Genomic DNA, 15413 nt, shown 5'->3' with positions numbered 1-15413 from the left:
ACCAATTTGCAGTCCTACCAGCAGTGTAGGAGTGTACCTTTTTCCTCACAGACTCACCAACACTTATTGTTGTTTGTCTTTATAAAAACTGCCATTCTGACTAGAGATGAAATCTGAGAGTGGTTTTGATTTGCATTTTTCTAATTGCTAAAGATGATGAACATTTTATCATATATTTCTTGATTGATTGTATATCATTCAACATCATGTGAAGAGTCTGGTAAGGTCCTTGGCCCATTTATTGTATGGGTTATTTGTTTTTTTTTTGGTGTTTAATTTTTTGAGTTCTTTATATACCCTAGAGATTAGTGCTTTATCTGATGGTGAGGGGTAAAGATTTGCTTCCAAGATGTAGGCTCTCTATTCAACTCACAGATTGTTTCTTTTGCTGAGAAGAAACTTTTAGTTTGAGTCCATCATATTTATTGATTCTTGATTTTAATTCTTGTGGCAAAGGAGTCTTATTAAGGAAGTTGGGGCCGAATCCCACATGATGAAGATTAGGGCCTACTTTTGCTTCCATTAGAAACAGGGTCTCTTATTTTTATTCCTAGGTCCTTGATCCATTTTGAATTGAGTTTTGTGCTTGGTGAGAGATAGGGGTTTAATTTTGTTTTCCCAGCACCATTGTTTAAGAGATTATCTTTTCTCCAATGCATGTTTTTGGCACCTTTGTCTAATATGAAATGATTCCAATTTTGTGGATTAGTCTCTGCATCCTCTATTCTGTACCTTTGGTCTACCAGTTTGTTTTGGTGCCAACACCGTGCTGTTTTTGTTATGATTGCTCAGTAGTATAGTTTAAGGTCTGGAATAGTGATGCCACCAGCTTCACTCTTCCTGCTAATGATTATTTTAGCTATTCTGGGTGTCTTATTTTTCCAGATGAACTTCATGACTGCTTTTTTTATTTATATGAGGAATGTCATTGGGATTTTGATGGAAATTGCATTAAATCTGTATAGTGCTTTTGGAAGTATGTTCATTTTGATAATATTAATTCTGTCTATCCAAGAGCAAGGTAGATCTTTCTGTCTTCTAAGGCCTTCTTTGACTCCTTTCTTTAGTGTTCCTTACTTTTCATCATGTACATCTTTCACCTCTTTGTTAAGTTCATTCCCAAGTATTATATTTTATTAACATTTTTTGAAGCTATTGAAAATGGGGTAGTTTTTGTTTCCCTTTCTGAGTGTTTGTCACTGATATACAGAAATGCCTTTGATTTATGGGAGTTGATTTTATATCCTGCTATTTTACTGAATTCATTTATTGTTCTGGAAGTTTTCTGGTGGAATTTTTTTGGTCTATTATGTATAGAATCATATTATCATCAGGTCATGCCAATTGGAGTTCTTCTTTTCCTATGTGTATGCCTTTAATTTGTTTTGTCTGTCTAATTACTCTGGCCAGTGTTTCAAGAACTGTGATAAACAGAAGTGGTGAAAGAGGCCATCCCTGTCTTGTTGTAGTTTTTAGAGGCAATGCGTTGCATTTTTCTCCATTTAGAATGACGTTGGCCTGGGGCTTAGCATAGATAGCCTTTATGATGTTGTGTTCCTGTTATCCCAAGTTTTTCTAATGTTTTGAACATAAAGTAGTGCTGTATTTGTGAAATTCTTTTTCTGAGTCTATTGAGATGATCTTATGATGCTTATCTTTAAGTCTATTGATGTCATCAATTACAATTATTGATTTCTGTATGTTGAAGCAATCTTGCATCCCTGGGATATCCACTTGATCTTGGTGCAGGATCTTTTTGTTATGTTTTGTATTTGATTTGCAAGAATCTTATTAAGAATTTTTTCATCTATGTTCTTTAGAGATATTGGTCTGAAGTTTTCTTTTTTTGATGTGTCTTTGCCTGATTTTGAAATCAGAGTGATATTGGCCTCATAGGATTAGTTTGGAAGTGCTGCCTCTTTTTCTATTTCCTGAAATAAATTGAAGAGTATTGGTATTAGTTCTTCTTTAAAGGTGTTGTACAACTTGGCTGTGTATGCATCGGTCCTGGGTTTTTCTTGGTTGGTAGACTTTTGATGGTGTCTTCTATTTCATCACTTAAAAGTTGATCTGTTTAAATTGTGTATATCAGGCTGATTCAATGTGAGCAAATCATATGACTCTAAAATTTGTCTATGCTTTTTTTTTTTTAATAAAGTACAAGTTTTCAAATAATTTATAATTATCTTCTCTATTTTTGTAGTGTCTGTTGTGACATTTCCCTTTTCTCATGTAGGTTAGCAATTTGAGTTTTCTCTCTCTTTCTCTTTGTTAGCAAGGCTAAGGGTCTGTCAATTTTATTTATTGCTTTTCAGAGAAACAACTGTTATCATGTATTTAAAAAAACAATAAAATCAATTTAAAAATTTTAAAAAAGAAACAACTTTTGTTCTATCATTTTATTCAATTGTTTCTCTTGTTTCAATATCATTGATTTCAGCTATGATTTTAATTATTTCCAGTATTCTACTGCTTTTAATGTTGATTTGTTCTTCTTTTCCTAGGGCTTTGCAATGCAATTTTAAGTCATTTATTTGTTGACTTTTTCTTCTTTCAAGGAATGAACACCATGCAATGAAATTTCCTCTTAGAACTGCTTACATAGTGTCTCAAAAATTTTGATATGTTGTATCTGTGTTCTCATTCATCTCTAATTTTTTTTAGTCTCGTTGCTCATGTGTTTTCAACCCATTGTTCATTCAGTAGCATATTATTAATCTCCAGGTGTTGGAGTAAATTTTATTTCTTATTTTACCATTGATTTATAATTTCATTACATTATGATCTAATAGAAGGCAAGGAAGTATCTCCACTTTTTTACATTTGCTAAGAGTTGCTTTGTAGCATAATATATGGTCTATTTTAGAGAAGGACCCGTGTTCTACTGAGAAGAAAGTTTCTCACTTGTGGAACGATGAAATATTCTATATATGTCAGTTAAGTTTAAGTTATTGATTATTACATTATTGAGTTCTATAGTTTCTTTGTTCAGCATTTATCTGGAAGATCTATCTAGTGATGAAAGAGGTGTGTTAAAGTCACCCCAAATTATTGTTGTGGTCTATTTGACTCTTGAACTTGAGAAGATTTTATTTGATGAACATAGATGCTCCATTGTTTGCGGCACATATATTTATAATTGTCAAGTTTTATTAGTGTACGGTTCCCTTGAGAAGTATGTAGTGTCCTTCTTTATTCCTTTTGATTAACCTTAGCGTGAAGTCTACTTTATTTCACATGACAGTGGAAACCCCTGCTTACTTCTGCAGTTCATGTGAGTGATATGCTTTTTCCCAACCTTTCACCTTCAGTTTGAGAATGACTTTTCCTGTGAGATGACTCTCTTGGAGATAGCATATTGTTGAGTCTTTATTTTAATGCAATCTGCTGGCCTATGTCTTTTTAAATTTTTCAAAAAAATTTTTTATATTTATTTATTTTTTATTTTATTTATTTTTTTATTTTTATTTTTTTTATTGGTTACTGAAAGCATTACAATGATGTTGACATATAGTCTATGTCTTTTTATTGGTGAGTTTAGGCCATTAACATTCAGTTATTATTGAGACATGATTTGTATTTCTAGCTATTTTTATTTATTTTTGGTATTTAATAGACTTGGTTTCTTTTCTGACTAGATTTTCCTTTAGTGTGATACCACCCTCTGCTGATTTTCTCCATTGTTTTTCATTTGCTCTTTGTAGAATATTTTGTTCTGGATGTTCTCTATTGTATTCTTTCTAATTGTAAATTCTTTTAACTTTTCCTTATCATGGAAGGGTTTTATTTCATCATCAAATCTAAAGCTTAGTTTTGCTGGTGTGGGAAGTCTGGGCTAAGCGTGGGCTCCCATGGTAGATGGGGTTTTGAATTATTTGAAGCAATTGAAAACTAACCTCAAATCACATTGTGGTGGTTTTACAACACTTTATTACAATAAAATTTAATAAACAAATGTATAAGTTCAATGTGGTTATCACAATTTATGACCATAAAATGATTATACTTCCTTAAGTTAAAACAAGCCCACAGATATCTTGTGTAGAATGGTAACATGACATGAGGTAGTCCCAAGAACACAGTTTCTTCAGATATGGACATAGTCCCAAGAACACAGTTTCTTCAGATATGGACATTCACCAAATAATTCTTATTTTCTTTTAAAATTTTCATTTTCTTTCTTTTTTCAGTATTATGGAATGAACCCAGAGCCTCACACCTACTAGACAAGGGCTGTACTACAGGGCTACACACACTAATCCCCCCTTTTAACTATCTTTAAATAACCAGTCTGCCCTCAACACTTGTGTCCCTCCTGTCTCAACTTCCTGTGTAGCTAGTATTATAGACATGTGACACCATGCCCAGGAAAACCTAAATTTTAGGGAGAATCAAGGAAAAGAAAAGGATTCAGAGGTGAGGTCAAGAAGGGAAGAGATAAACTGCATATGAGGGAACATCGGTAAACATCATAGAAGTTCATAATTTCATTTTCATAATCTAGAAATACCCCAACCCGACCCTCAGGTCTTTGTACATACTGAGTTAAGGATGGGGAGTTGGTGGAGAGCCTACAGGCGTTGTTCTTCTTTAAGGAAAATAGGAGAAATGCTTTCTCAGAATCAAAAGTGTCACTTGTCATAAAATCTTTACAGACGCCCAGAATCCAGTTGGAGGTGTTCCCCACATCCACCTCCCAGTAGTGTCTACCAGAGGTAAATCCCTCAGCACTCCATATAACGTAACTCTCAACTGTCTGGGGATCTTTAGTTCCACCATCATCTCCAAATATCTTATTTCTATCTTCATGAGAAAGGCTCATATAGCAATTGGCCCATCCTTGGATAGTTCCATTATTCACTGCACAAAAACAAAACAAAACAAAACAAAAATCATATCAGTAAAGAGTATTTGCATGTCTTGGGCAAAAACTGTCTACCTAATCAATCTCTTTATTTGCCCCTCTTCTAAGGAACAGTAGGGACCAGAGAGAGTTCAAACTCATGTATGGAGAAAGTTTCCTATGCCCTCTTTAGCACCGAGAAATCTTTAAATTATAATGCCAAATAAAAGAAAACAGAAGGTACTCCTTGTTGAGTGAAGGGGTAATTTAATGTCAGCTTTTGGATGGTTTGTTTCAGGTCACAAAAGAAAAAAAGGCTTTTTTCTTTTCTTTTCTTAATAGAAATCTCTTCTTGAATTGTTTTTGATACCATTAATAAAGAGACAATATTTTGCTATGATTGTGACTGTTTCATTATCAAACACCAAATAATTTGACAGAAAGCAACATCTGCACACTTGACAGAAAAGAACCTTGGACTTACATGATCTGTTGAGACCATGAATCCAATCTAACATGGGTTTCAGCCTTCTGATATCTAGACCTCCTCTCTAGTGATGCACAAACATGGCTGGGTCATGTTTACAGATCACTTACCTTTCAGTTCTTTTGAAATCCATCTGATGGTATTAAATTGTTCTATTTATGAGAAATTTAGTCTTTTTTTGTTCAATAAAACTTGTATTTTATAAATAATAATCATTATTTGCTTATTGCATATCATAAATGTACTTGGAATATAGAATAGATTAAAAGCAACCAATATCACATTTAAATCTTCAAAATTAGAATAAACTGAAAAAACACCAAATATTAATGGCTGTTCTGAGAGGTAAACATTGTATTGCTTAATAATTCTGCAAACACCAATAATGTTCCTTTTCTTGTACTGTCTGTATTAGAACTAGAATATGTATCTGAGCTATAAGTTAACAAGTGTGGTCTTGGTCATTGTATTGTGACTAGACAAGGAAAAAAGATATAAACTTTTCACATCAGAATATTAAAAATGGGAAGCCTTTTATTTGAGGAACCTACTACAAAATTTGAACCTGAGTGCCAAAGGCTCACACTGACCTCGGAACTTGTTCAGCATATCCAAGATTCCAGTGATGTGTAATGAAGAGAGCTCTGGGTTCACTGGCGTGGGCTTCTCCATCTCCAGCAACTCGATTCTGGAAAGAATGATACCAGTTACACTTTCAAAACAAAGGTCAAACAAAAAATCATTACAAAGATACCACTTTTAATCCAAGATGTTGTTAAAATTACCCATGTTGGTGAAGTAGGTATACATTTTATTCAACTCTCTCGGGTTTGTATGATACTTTTTTCTAAATTTAATATACTAAAATTCAGTCTCCTTATTCATCTCAAACATTATCCAACTTAAAGAACACTGAGTTTCATTCCTGAATCAACCTTGGAATATACAAAGATCTTGGATATCTTGGAGAAAGCAGAATTTTCAACTTTTCGGACTTTATTCCACAGAGGTCAACAATGGTATAGTCATTGGTTTCTAAAGAGGAAGGTTCCTTGAAGCAGTGACTTTGATCATCTCTGCCCATGGAGGGTATCTAGTACAGCCTGGTATCACTGATCTTGAGGGTTCTCAGGCAGCCCTTCCCCTCTGAACATGTGCTGTGTGCCTTGATGACATGGGATCTGGTCATTGTTACTGATGGTAATGAAGCCCCCACCCTTTCCCATCCTAGGGAGTAGTACTCTTTCCTATCCTGTTTACCTTCTACCTCATTAGAATTGAATCCTTTTCTGGGATACGTTATGAAAATACCCTTAGTAAGGTTTATTGGGACTGGGCTGGAGAGGATAGAAGGAATGGGTGAAACAAAGCCCAGAACACCAAATCATTCTTAGTATGGTTGACTTAAGCCATGTAAGGACATTTTTGAAACCAAGGTACATATTACCTCAGAGCCTCTTTTCAAAAATAATATCCACAGATAAAGATGTCAATATCTAAAAACATAAAATTTCTCTTCTTCAAGAAAAAAAAAATTTCTCATAAACCATAGATTATTACATAAAACTCACCTTTCAAAAATGTCCCCTAAGTCCTAAAAGGAAAAAAAAAGAGATAGTATTAATAATGTGTCCATCTGTATCCTCTTGGTACTTTGGTCCTTTAGTGTGTGTGTGTGTGTGTGTGTGTGTGTAACATTTTTTTTCTCATTTTCCTCTGAAAAGTCACCTGAGTTTATGGTAATACCAAAGCCCACATTAAACATGGAAGACAGACTTGGTGAAGGATGGAGCTTAGAAAGGGTCTGTGCAGTGATACAACAGGACCTGTGTCACTCATCTCCCAGTCTTAGTTCCAGGAGAGATCTGACCCCCTCTGACAGTTACAGTTAACAGTGAGCTATTTGAAAAAATAGTGCACTGAAATTGATCAACAACTTCTGTACATGCCTATTAGAGGGGAAAAGCCTCATCTGCTTTTGTGCAGAACAGAGAGTGATGATGGAGTTGGGAAACATAAACTGAATATTTCCTCAACAAAATTAACTTTCCTCTGATTACCGAATTTTTGGATAATTTCTCTCTGTGTATAGTCATCTTAGTGACACAAGATTTTGTCTCATTTACCTTCTGCAAGACTTACAATCTCTCAAGATTACCAGAATATAGGGAAACAAGTGATTGGACAATGATGGGTGTAAAGGATCTCCTGTCACTCAGCTGAGCACAGTGGGCTCTGCAGGCAACATTGCCCAGACAAGAATTCCTCTCTTTCAGGATGGACCCTCCCTGGTCACCTGGAGCAACTCCATGTCAGGCTTATGGCACATGTCAGTCAGCTCCCTGTACATTTCCTTCAGCCTTTCCCTGTGTTGGGCCATTCTGATTTCACTGTCTGTGAGTTGTTGAAAAATCTCCAGTGCTTCTCTTTCTAGTGTCTTCAGTTGAAATCGATCCTCCTCCAGGAGAAACTTATGCATCATCTGATATTGAACTTGGATCATATTCTTCCTTAAGACTACATAGTCCTGTAGAGATATTCATTTAAAAAGATTACATTCAAAAACTTTTTTAAAGCTTCAAATATTATTATCTTAGCATCAAGCAAATATTTCAAATACTTTTTGTCTCATGTTCACACAGTGTTTTAAATATTTAGTAATACTGTCTACCATTTTTTCTCTGTTTCTTGCCTCTCTCCTATTTAAAAAAATGACTGAGGGGCCCCAGGCTATCTCCCTATGATGTCTTTTCAGAGTTCTTAATGCATTGTTTCCTCTTTTATCTGAATCTTCCTTCTTTTCATTTGTTCCTTTGTCTGATTCTTCTAAATCTCTCTCTCTCTCTCTCTCTCTCTCTCTCTCTATATATATATATATATATATATATATATATATATAGCTTGATGCTATGTATATATATATACATACACTGTATGAAACATTATAAAAAGAACCTCCACATTGCCCATAGTTAAAAATATATATCTATCCTCTCCTTCCAACTAACTAATGCAATACTGTCTTATCCTCAGTGTCTGGGAAGATTTATCCAAACCTCCAAAGTTGGACAAAGAATACCAGTCATTCCTCATTCACCCCCATATACTTGTATTCTTCACATTAGCTTGTGTTGGCCAGTGTATTCATACTATTACCAGAAATCATTGCTTTTTTTTTAAAGATGAAAACACTATCCTTCAATATCAACTCAAATTTATCTGACAGCAACATTTTAATTAGCATAATGAATTAGCAACATTTTAATTAGAATAATGAAAACATTTTCAAACTTACCACAAAGGACTGACATTTGTTAATTTCTTCATTTATATTATCTTGCATATCCTGAGTCATTTGCCATAAATGATCCATTTTCTTTAGCAGTTTTTCCTGCAACACAAACATAGGCTTGAGTAATAGGGAAGATGGTTTTGTAGGTTTCATATTCTGTGTAATGGAATAAAATAGTGCCTGGTAATACAGTAATATTTAGTTTAAAAGAGTCAGATTTTTACAAATTAGTCTAAATTGATTTTACTATTTTAGATATTTGAAGCAAAAGAAAAAAAATTGAAAGAAATCCATAGATAATAGATAATACAACCAATTTCCTGAGAAAGTAGTTTTTACATAACCTCACTATGTAAGGGTCCATCCTTCAATAAAAGAAGCCCATGTTCCTAGTACTAGCCATCTGCTGTACTGCTGCCCCAATTCCACATATTTGGACATATATTTACTTCTTTATTTATTTTTCAGTACTGGAGATTGAAGTCAATGTTTCCCATAAAATAGGCAAGAATTTACCTGTGAGCTATATCTCAGACTCTAAAACAAATGAAAGAAGAACTGTGTCTTACTAGGTTGCCCAGTTTGGCCTCAAATTTGGGATCCTCCTGACTCAGTTTGCTGAATAGCTAGGATTATTGGCATAGCCACCATGCTCTGTCATTTAGACAATGTTTCTATTGGAAATGTCCTTCAGGAGCAGGAAATGAGCATTATGATTATAGTTTCCAATTGATCAACATTTAAACAGCATGGTTACCTCTTATGATTTACACTGAAACATCACCACCTCTACCATCTGCATTCTCAACTGCCTGATTATCATGGTTCTTAATTTCTCTCTTTGATCTGAACCCTACAGGTTCTAAGTTACTTCAGGCCCAACACTCACCCTGTAATCTTCTGCTGCCCATGCCACTGGGCTGTGGCTGTGAACCGCATGTTCAGGTGACTCAGAGCAGGGTGAACAGAGCAGGCTCTTATCCACCTCACAGAAGAGCCACTTTTTCTCCCCATGTGTCCTGCAGAGCTGCTCCCCAGACCTGCTGTCAGAGGGAGGTGTGGCCTGTCTGGCAAGAGAAGCCAGCTTCTTGAGGATGATGTTGGTCCTGAAGTCTGACTTCTCTACTATTTCTTTGCACTCAGGGCAGCACATTGGCATTTGGGCTTCTTCCCAGCAGAGAAAGAGGCAGGGTCGGCAAGAGGTATGTCCACAGTCTATGGTGACAGGTTCTAAGAAGTAATTCATGCAAATGGAGCATGTGAGTTCACTCTGGAAGTTTTGCAAGACATGGGAATCCATGTTTCTGAATCCAAAAATATAAAGGATGGAGTAAAAGGAAAGAGGGAGAGGGGAGAGTGTTATTCTTGTGTCTTGATGATGGTATAAAAACAATAAAAAGGCTTTGGTCAGTACTGATGGTTCACCTGCCTAATCTTTTATTAACTTTTTGTAAGACAAACCTGGATATGTAGGCTGAGTTTCCTCTATGACCCAAATGACAAAATGAGATAAAAATGATCTTATTTTTCAAAAAGCAACTTTCTTATTCATTTGGGCAAGTGTAATATTGGGACAAAGAAGTTTTAGGATGATTCTAGACTTACTTACATTAGCTGATTTTTCCAGATGCCCATCTAAGATCTCTCTCTCTCTCTCTCTCTCTCTCTCTCTCTCTCTCTCTCTCTCACTCTCTCTCTGTTTTTTTTTGTCTCTCTGACTCAATGATGGTAACAAACATAGAGACAGTTAATCTTTATGCCAAATGTCTATGATCTCTGCCTCTCTGCCTCTCTACACATAGATGGACTTTTCTAAAAGACAATGAAAATTAAGCACAATTCACTTGAAGATGGCTTGACTTTAAAACTGTTGGGTTCAACTTCCATCTTCTGAAACTACAAACAGTTGAATTTATGCTTCTAACTTTAATTGAATAATATATTTAAAAAAATAAAATGAAGTGGGGTTTATCAATGCATGCCTCTTTTCCCAGCTATTTGGAGGCTGAGGGAAGATGATTGAAAATGTGAGGGCAACCTCAGGAGTTTATTGAGATCCTGTCTCAGAATAAAAAAAAATGAAAAAGGGGTTGAGGATGTAACTCAGTTGTAGAGCCATCCTGTGTTCAATCCTTATTACTAATGAAGAAATAAATTAAGTTTAAATTGAAAATTAGAATGTAATACTGGGGATGTAATCAGTAGTAGAGCACTTGCCCAGGACTTGTAAGATCCAGAGTTTTAGCCCCAGGACTGATGTGGAAATAAAAAAATAAAAAAATAATTTTTTATTACTTCTTATTAAAGAAAATGATATTTACAAGAATCCGTTCTTACCATCAGAGTGACTTTATATATTGAGATGATGAGTATGTAGTTGCTACAGTAGTTATCAGCAACAATTAAACCATTGTTATTTATAACAAAATCAGCTAGAGATTCCAGTGCAGTGGCACATGCCTACTATCCCAGCTACTGGGAAGTCTGAGGCAAAAGGAAACTGAGTTCAAGGCCAGCCTGGGTACCTTATTGAGACCACATGAAAACAGGCTGTAAACAGGGGAACATTAGCCCTGGGTTCAATCCCCAGTATAAAAAAATAGTGTGTGTGAGAGAGAGAGAGCATAAATTAACAATGGTGCTTTCCTCTCCAGAGAGTACCCTTCAGTTTAGAGATACAGTTTAGAGATCATTGATCATGATGAAGCATGATCAATTTGTCTAATTTCTACTATTTTCCTCTAGTGATCAAATTTCTCACTTGGAAACTTCTACAAGTCTGTTTCATCTAGTGGACTACTTTTCAAATCTAGTTTGGAAATTGGAGATTTTAAAGGGATAGCAAATAGGACTTTCACATCAAGGGTTTTACAATCAAATCTATATCTTAAAATTCTAAGCCAATCATGGTGGCACATGCCTTTATCCCAGTGGCTCTGGAGCCTGAGGCCAGAGCATGGAGAGTTCAAAGCCTACCTCAGCAAAGGAGGCACTAAGCAATTCAATAGAATCCTATCTCTAAATAAAATACAAAATATGGCTGGTGATATGGCTCAATGGATGAGTGTCTCTGAATTCAATATCTGGTACCCACTAAGAAAGAAAATCTAAATTGATGTGCATAAAACCTATTAAATGCATAAAATATACTGAATATTTTAAGCAATTTATGGATTCTAAAATTTATAAAACTGCAGAAATATTTTATTTCATACCTGCAAAATCAAATAAAACACAAGGGAATAGAATAAAAATTACTCAGATCACCTAGGAGAAACCAATATTTTACAAATAGTCTAATTATATATGTATATACATGTATGTATACACACTCACATATACACAGTATATATAAAACAAAGTAGGTTTTTTACTTGGACAAAACCCAATTTAGTTGAAAAGTAAATTCAAGTAATTCTTAGGAAAGAAAGTAAACTTAAAAGCCTTTCTTCTCAATTTCCACTCACCAGAGTCTGCTCTAAGAAAACTCACGTCTGGAAGTAAGTAAAATTTGTCTGTATCACTGGGTCAGTAACACTCAGGCCTCCAAAGCTCAGTAGCTGAGAATTCAGTCTGCTCCTTAGAGGTGCCTTAGAGGAAAAAGCATTCTCCAGAGAAACGCCCTCCTTAAATGCCTGGAACTCACCTAAAACCACACCCACTATAGGTTACCTCTTTTAAAAGTGGTGAATCATAGTATGAGATCACAGTGATTAGATTCATAAAATAGAGTAAACAACTTTGATGAGATTTTGGGTCAGACATGAGAAAGTTTCCATGACTTGGGTTTGCAAGGAGACATTTTAAATGAAAAATTATTTTATTAAATAATACTTAGTTTTAAAACAACAACATCTCATTAAAAAAATGATTTCTTCCTCTACTGATGTTTAAAGTTTGAAAGTTTGAATTCCTCTACTGATATTTAAAGTTTGAAATCTCTGATTTATTTTTATTTCTTGCTTTTCGGTTACTCTTCCTTCTTCTTCTTCTTCTTCTTCTTCTTCTTCTTCTTCTTCTTCTTCTTCTTCTCTCTCTCTCTCTCTCTCTCTCTCTCTCTCTCTCTCTCTTATTTTGGTGCTCTTTTCCACTGAACCAACAGTGGAAAAAACAGTTTGGCATGGTGGTACATGCATTTGACCTCAGCTATGGAGATGTAGTTCAGTGGTAAAGCATCATCAAAAGTATTAAGGAAATAAGCCTCCTCAAACCTGCACTAAATTTTGGGTGAATTTTTTCTAGTCAATTAAAAAAATATTTAGTTAACCAAAAGCAGACCTGTGGCCAAATTAAGTTTAGGACTTTCTTTTGTTATAAATTGAGATGGAGCTTGGCAGTGAGATAGATGTAAATTGTGAAGCTCATTCAGTTTGTGTTTCTTTGGCATCTATCAAAGATCTGTTTTTTATAAAACCAAAGTGTCATAGGTAATTTCATAAAGAGAAAAATCTGCCCTAAATCTGATGGATTGATTTTTTAAAAGTTGCAGATAAGAAAACAATAAGATACACACACACACACACACAGCTATATTGTACTAAGAAAGATGAAGTAATAGAAATCAGCATGTTAGAAGAATAAAGAATGACTCTACTTCCAATAAAGCATCAGAACTATTCTTCAGTATTTTTCCTGTTCTCAATTATTTTTCTTGTTCTCAAGAAAATTATTTTTGTTTGTTTGTTTAGGATATTGGAAACGGGTCCCAGTGTTGCTTTGCCACTAGGCTACATCCCCAGCCTGTTAAAGTTATTCATTTTGAGACCAGGTTCTTGTAGATTGCTTAGAATCTCACAAAATTGCTGAGTCTGGCTTCAAACTTGCAATCCTCTGACTCAGCCTATTGAGTTGATGGAATTAAAAGGTGTGTAGCACCAAGCCAATTTCCAGTCCTAGATCTTTAGTAACACCCTGGTTTCAGGTTTTTAGAGATGGGAAATATTAATGAGAAGCTTAATGAAGTGCTTCTATACTTGAATTTCTGAATTAACCCCAAGACATAGTTACATGACTTGGTAGTCTTGAGCTCTTTATTCTCTCCAAGCTTAATTGTTTGGATTTTCTTTTGCTTTTTTTCAAGCTTAATTTCTTTTTTGAAAAATTAATTTCTCCAAAAGTTTAGCACTTCAGAAAAGTGTTATGAATATTAAAAGAGCCAGGATTAATGCATTACCTGGGGCACAGTTAGCACTCTAGAAAATTTTAGCTGTCATTAAGACAGAAAAAAATCCTAAAGACTTTATAAAAATGCTCACCATCTCTAGCAGTCAGAGAAATGCTAACTAAAACCACCCTAAGATACCATCTGACTCCAGTAAAAATGGCAACCATTTTGAAGTCAAACAACAACAAGTGCTGGTGAGGATGTGGGGAAAAGGGTACACTTGTAGATTTCTGGTGGGAATGCAAATTGGTGTGGCAATTTGGAAAGCAGTATGGAGATTCCTCGGAAAGCTGGGAATGGAACCACCCTTTGACCCAGCTATTCCCCTTCTTGGACTATTTCCCAAAGACCTTAAAAGAGTATATTATAGCGATACAGCTACATTGATGTTCGTAGCAGCACAATTCACAATAGCTAGACTGTGGAACCAACCTAAATGGCCTTCAATGGATGAATGGATAAAAAATGTGGCATTTATACACAATGGAATATTACTCAGCACTAAAAAATGACAAAATCATGGCAATTGCAGGGAAATGGATGGCATTAGAGCAGATTATGCTAAGTGAAGCTAGCCAATCCCTAAAAATCAAATGCCAAATGTCTTCTTTTCTATAAGGAGCACAACTAAGAACAGAGCAGGGAGGAAGAGCATGAGAAGAAGATTACAATTAAACAGGGAAGAGAGGTGGGAGGGAAAGAGAGAGAGAAGGGAAATTGCATGGAAATGGAAGGAGACACTCATTGTTATACAAAATTACATAGAAGAGGAAGTGAGGAGAAAGGGAAAAAAACAAGGGAGACAAATGAATTATTGTAGATGGGGTAGAGAGAGAAGATGGGAGGGGAGAGGAGGGGAGGGAAGGGGGGATAGCAGAGGATAGGAAGGACAGCAGAATACAACATATACTAGTATGGCAGTATGTAAAAGGTGGATGTGTAACAGATGTGATTCTGCAATCTGTATATGGGGTAAAAATGGGAGATCATAATCCACTTGAATCAAATGTATGAAATATGATATGTCAAGAGCTTTGTAATGTTTTGAACAACTAATAAAAAACAAAGAAACAAACAAAAAGACAGCAAAAAATCCTAAAAGACTTTAATATCACTTATTTATAGATACAAAATTTGTTATAAAATGTATAATCAGTTTATAACAAAGAACTAGAGCAGCATTTCTTATTTGATTATGGCAACAAAGACCCTGGAAATGATCCTGTGAGGTATTTATGAAATGAAATCATCCTTTTATGATTATGAATCTGAATCTCTCCATACTGAGCACCTGTGGGGCAGTAAGCCTCTGTTGTCAGTGCGGATGGGCTGCTCACTCACACACTCTCCAGAGGGGGAAATGAGAATCAAATAACCCAAGGGCAAAGAATTGTAATCTACTTTAACAAAGAAGGTACAGTGCTCTGGCTCTAAGTGAGGCATTTTTCTCAGGATTGGCAGTTTGTCTTGGTGGACAATCAATAGACTTGAATGGCAGTTACTTAGAGAGCTGATTTCAAAATACTGAATCAATGCTTAACCTAGACCCACTTAACCTAGAATCTTCTTTGTCAGCACCTGTGGATGACTGAGCACTAAGCACATAGTCTTTGATTTAAGCTACAAT

At 35.2% G+C, this 15413-nt stretch overlaps 2 protein-coding genes across 2 annotated transcripts in view; one reads left to right on the top strand and one right to left on the bottom strand.

Annotated features, from left to right (window-relative positions):
* The window catches only part of LOC143641391 (putative N-acetylated-alpha-linked acidic dipeptidase), a 306658-nt gene that overhangs the window by 234855 nt on the left and 56390 nt on the right, over positions 1-15413 (top strand). The window lies entirely within an intron of this gene.
* LOC143392101 (tripartite motif-containing protein 64C-like) lies at positions 4382-9922 on the bottom strand. Its single transcript, XM_076844944.2, has 6 exons — positions 9506-9922; positions 8626-8721; positions 7627-7857; positions 6902-6924; positions 5921-6018; positions 4382-4860 (listed from the first exon to the last, which is right to left on the bottom strand). The coding sequence occupies exons 1-6, from the start codon at positions 9920-9922 to the stop codon at positions 4382-4384; spliced, it is 1344 nt and encodes a 447-aa protein (XP_076701059.2).

This window comes from Callospermophilus lateralis, chromosome 2 (assembly GCF_048772815.1).
Source record: "Callospermophilus lateralis isolate mCalLat2 chromosome 2, mCalLat2.hap1, whole genome shotgun sequence".
In the NCBI taxonomy this organism is placed as follows: Eukaryota; Metazoa; Chordata; class Mammalia; order Rodentia; family Sciuridae; genus Callospermophilus; species Callospermophilus lateralis.
This window is presented reverse-complemented; position numbering and strand designations above follow the sequence as displayed.

What these genes read in the sequence shown, in the direction of transcription:
- LOC143392101 (XM_076844944.2), bottom strand. Translation starts at nt 9,922, where the DNA reads ATGGATTCCCATGTCTTGCAAAACTTCCAGAGTGAACTCACATGCTCC. An exon ending in CAGAAGATTACAGGGTGAGT is followed by an intron (nt 8,722 to 9,505) that starts GTTGGGCCTGAA and finishes TTTGTGTTGCAG; the next exon opens with GAAAAACTGCTAAAGAAAAT. An exon ending in TTAGGGGACATTTTTGAAAG is followed by an intron (nt 6,019 to 6,901) that starts GTGAGTTTTATG and finishes CATTCTTTCCAG; the next exon opens with AATCGAGTTGCTGGAGATGG.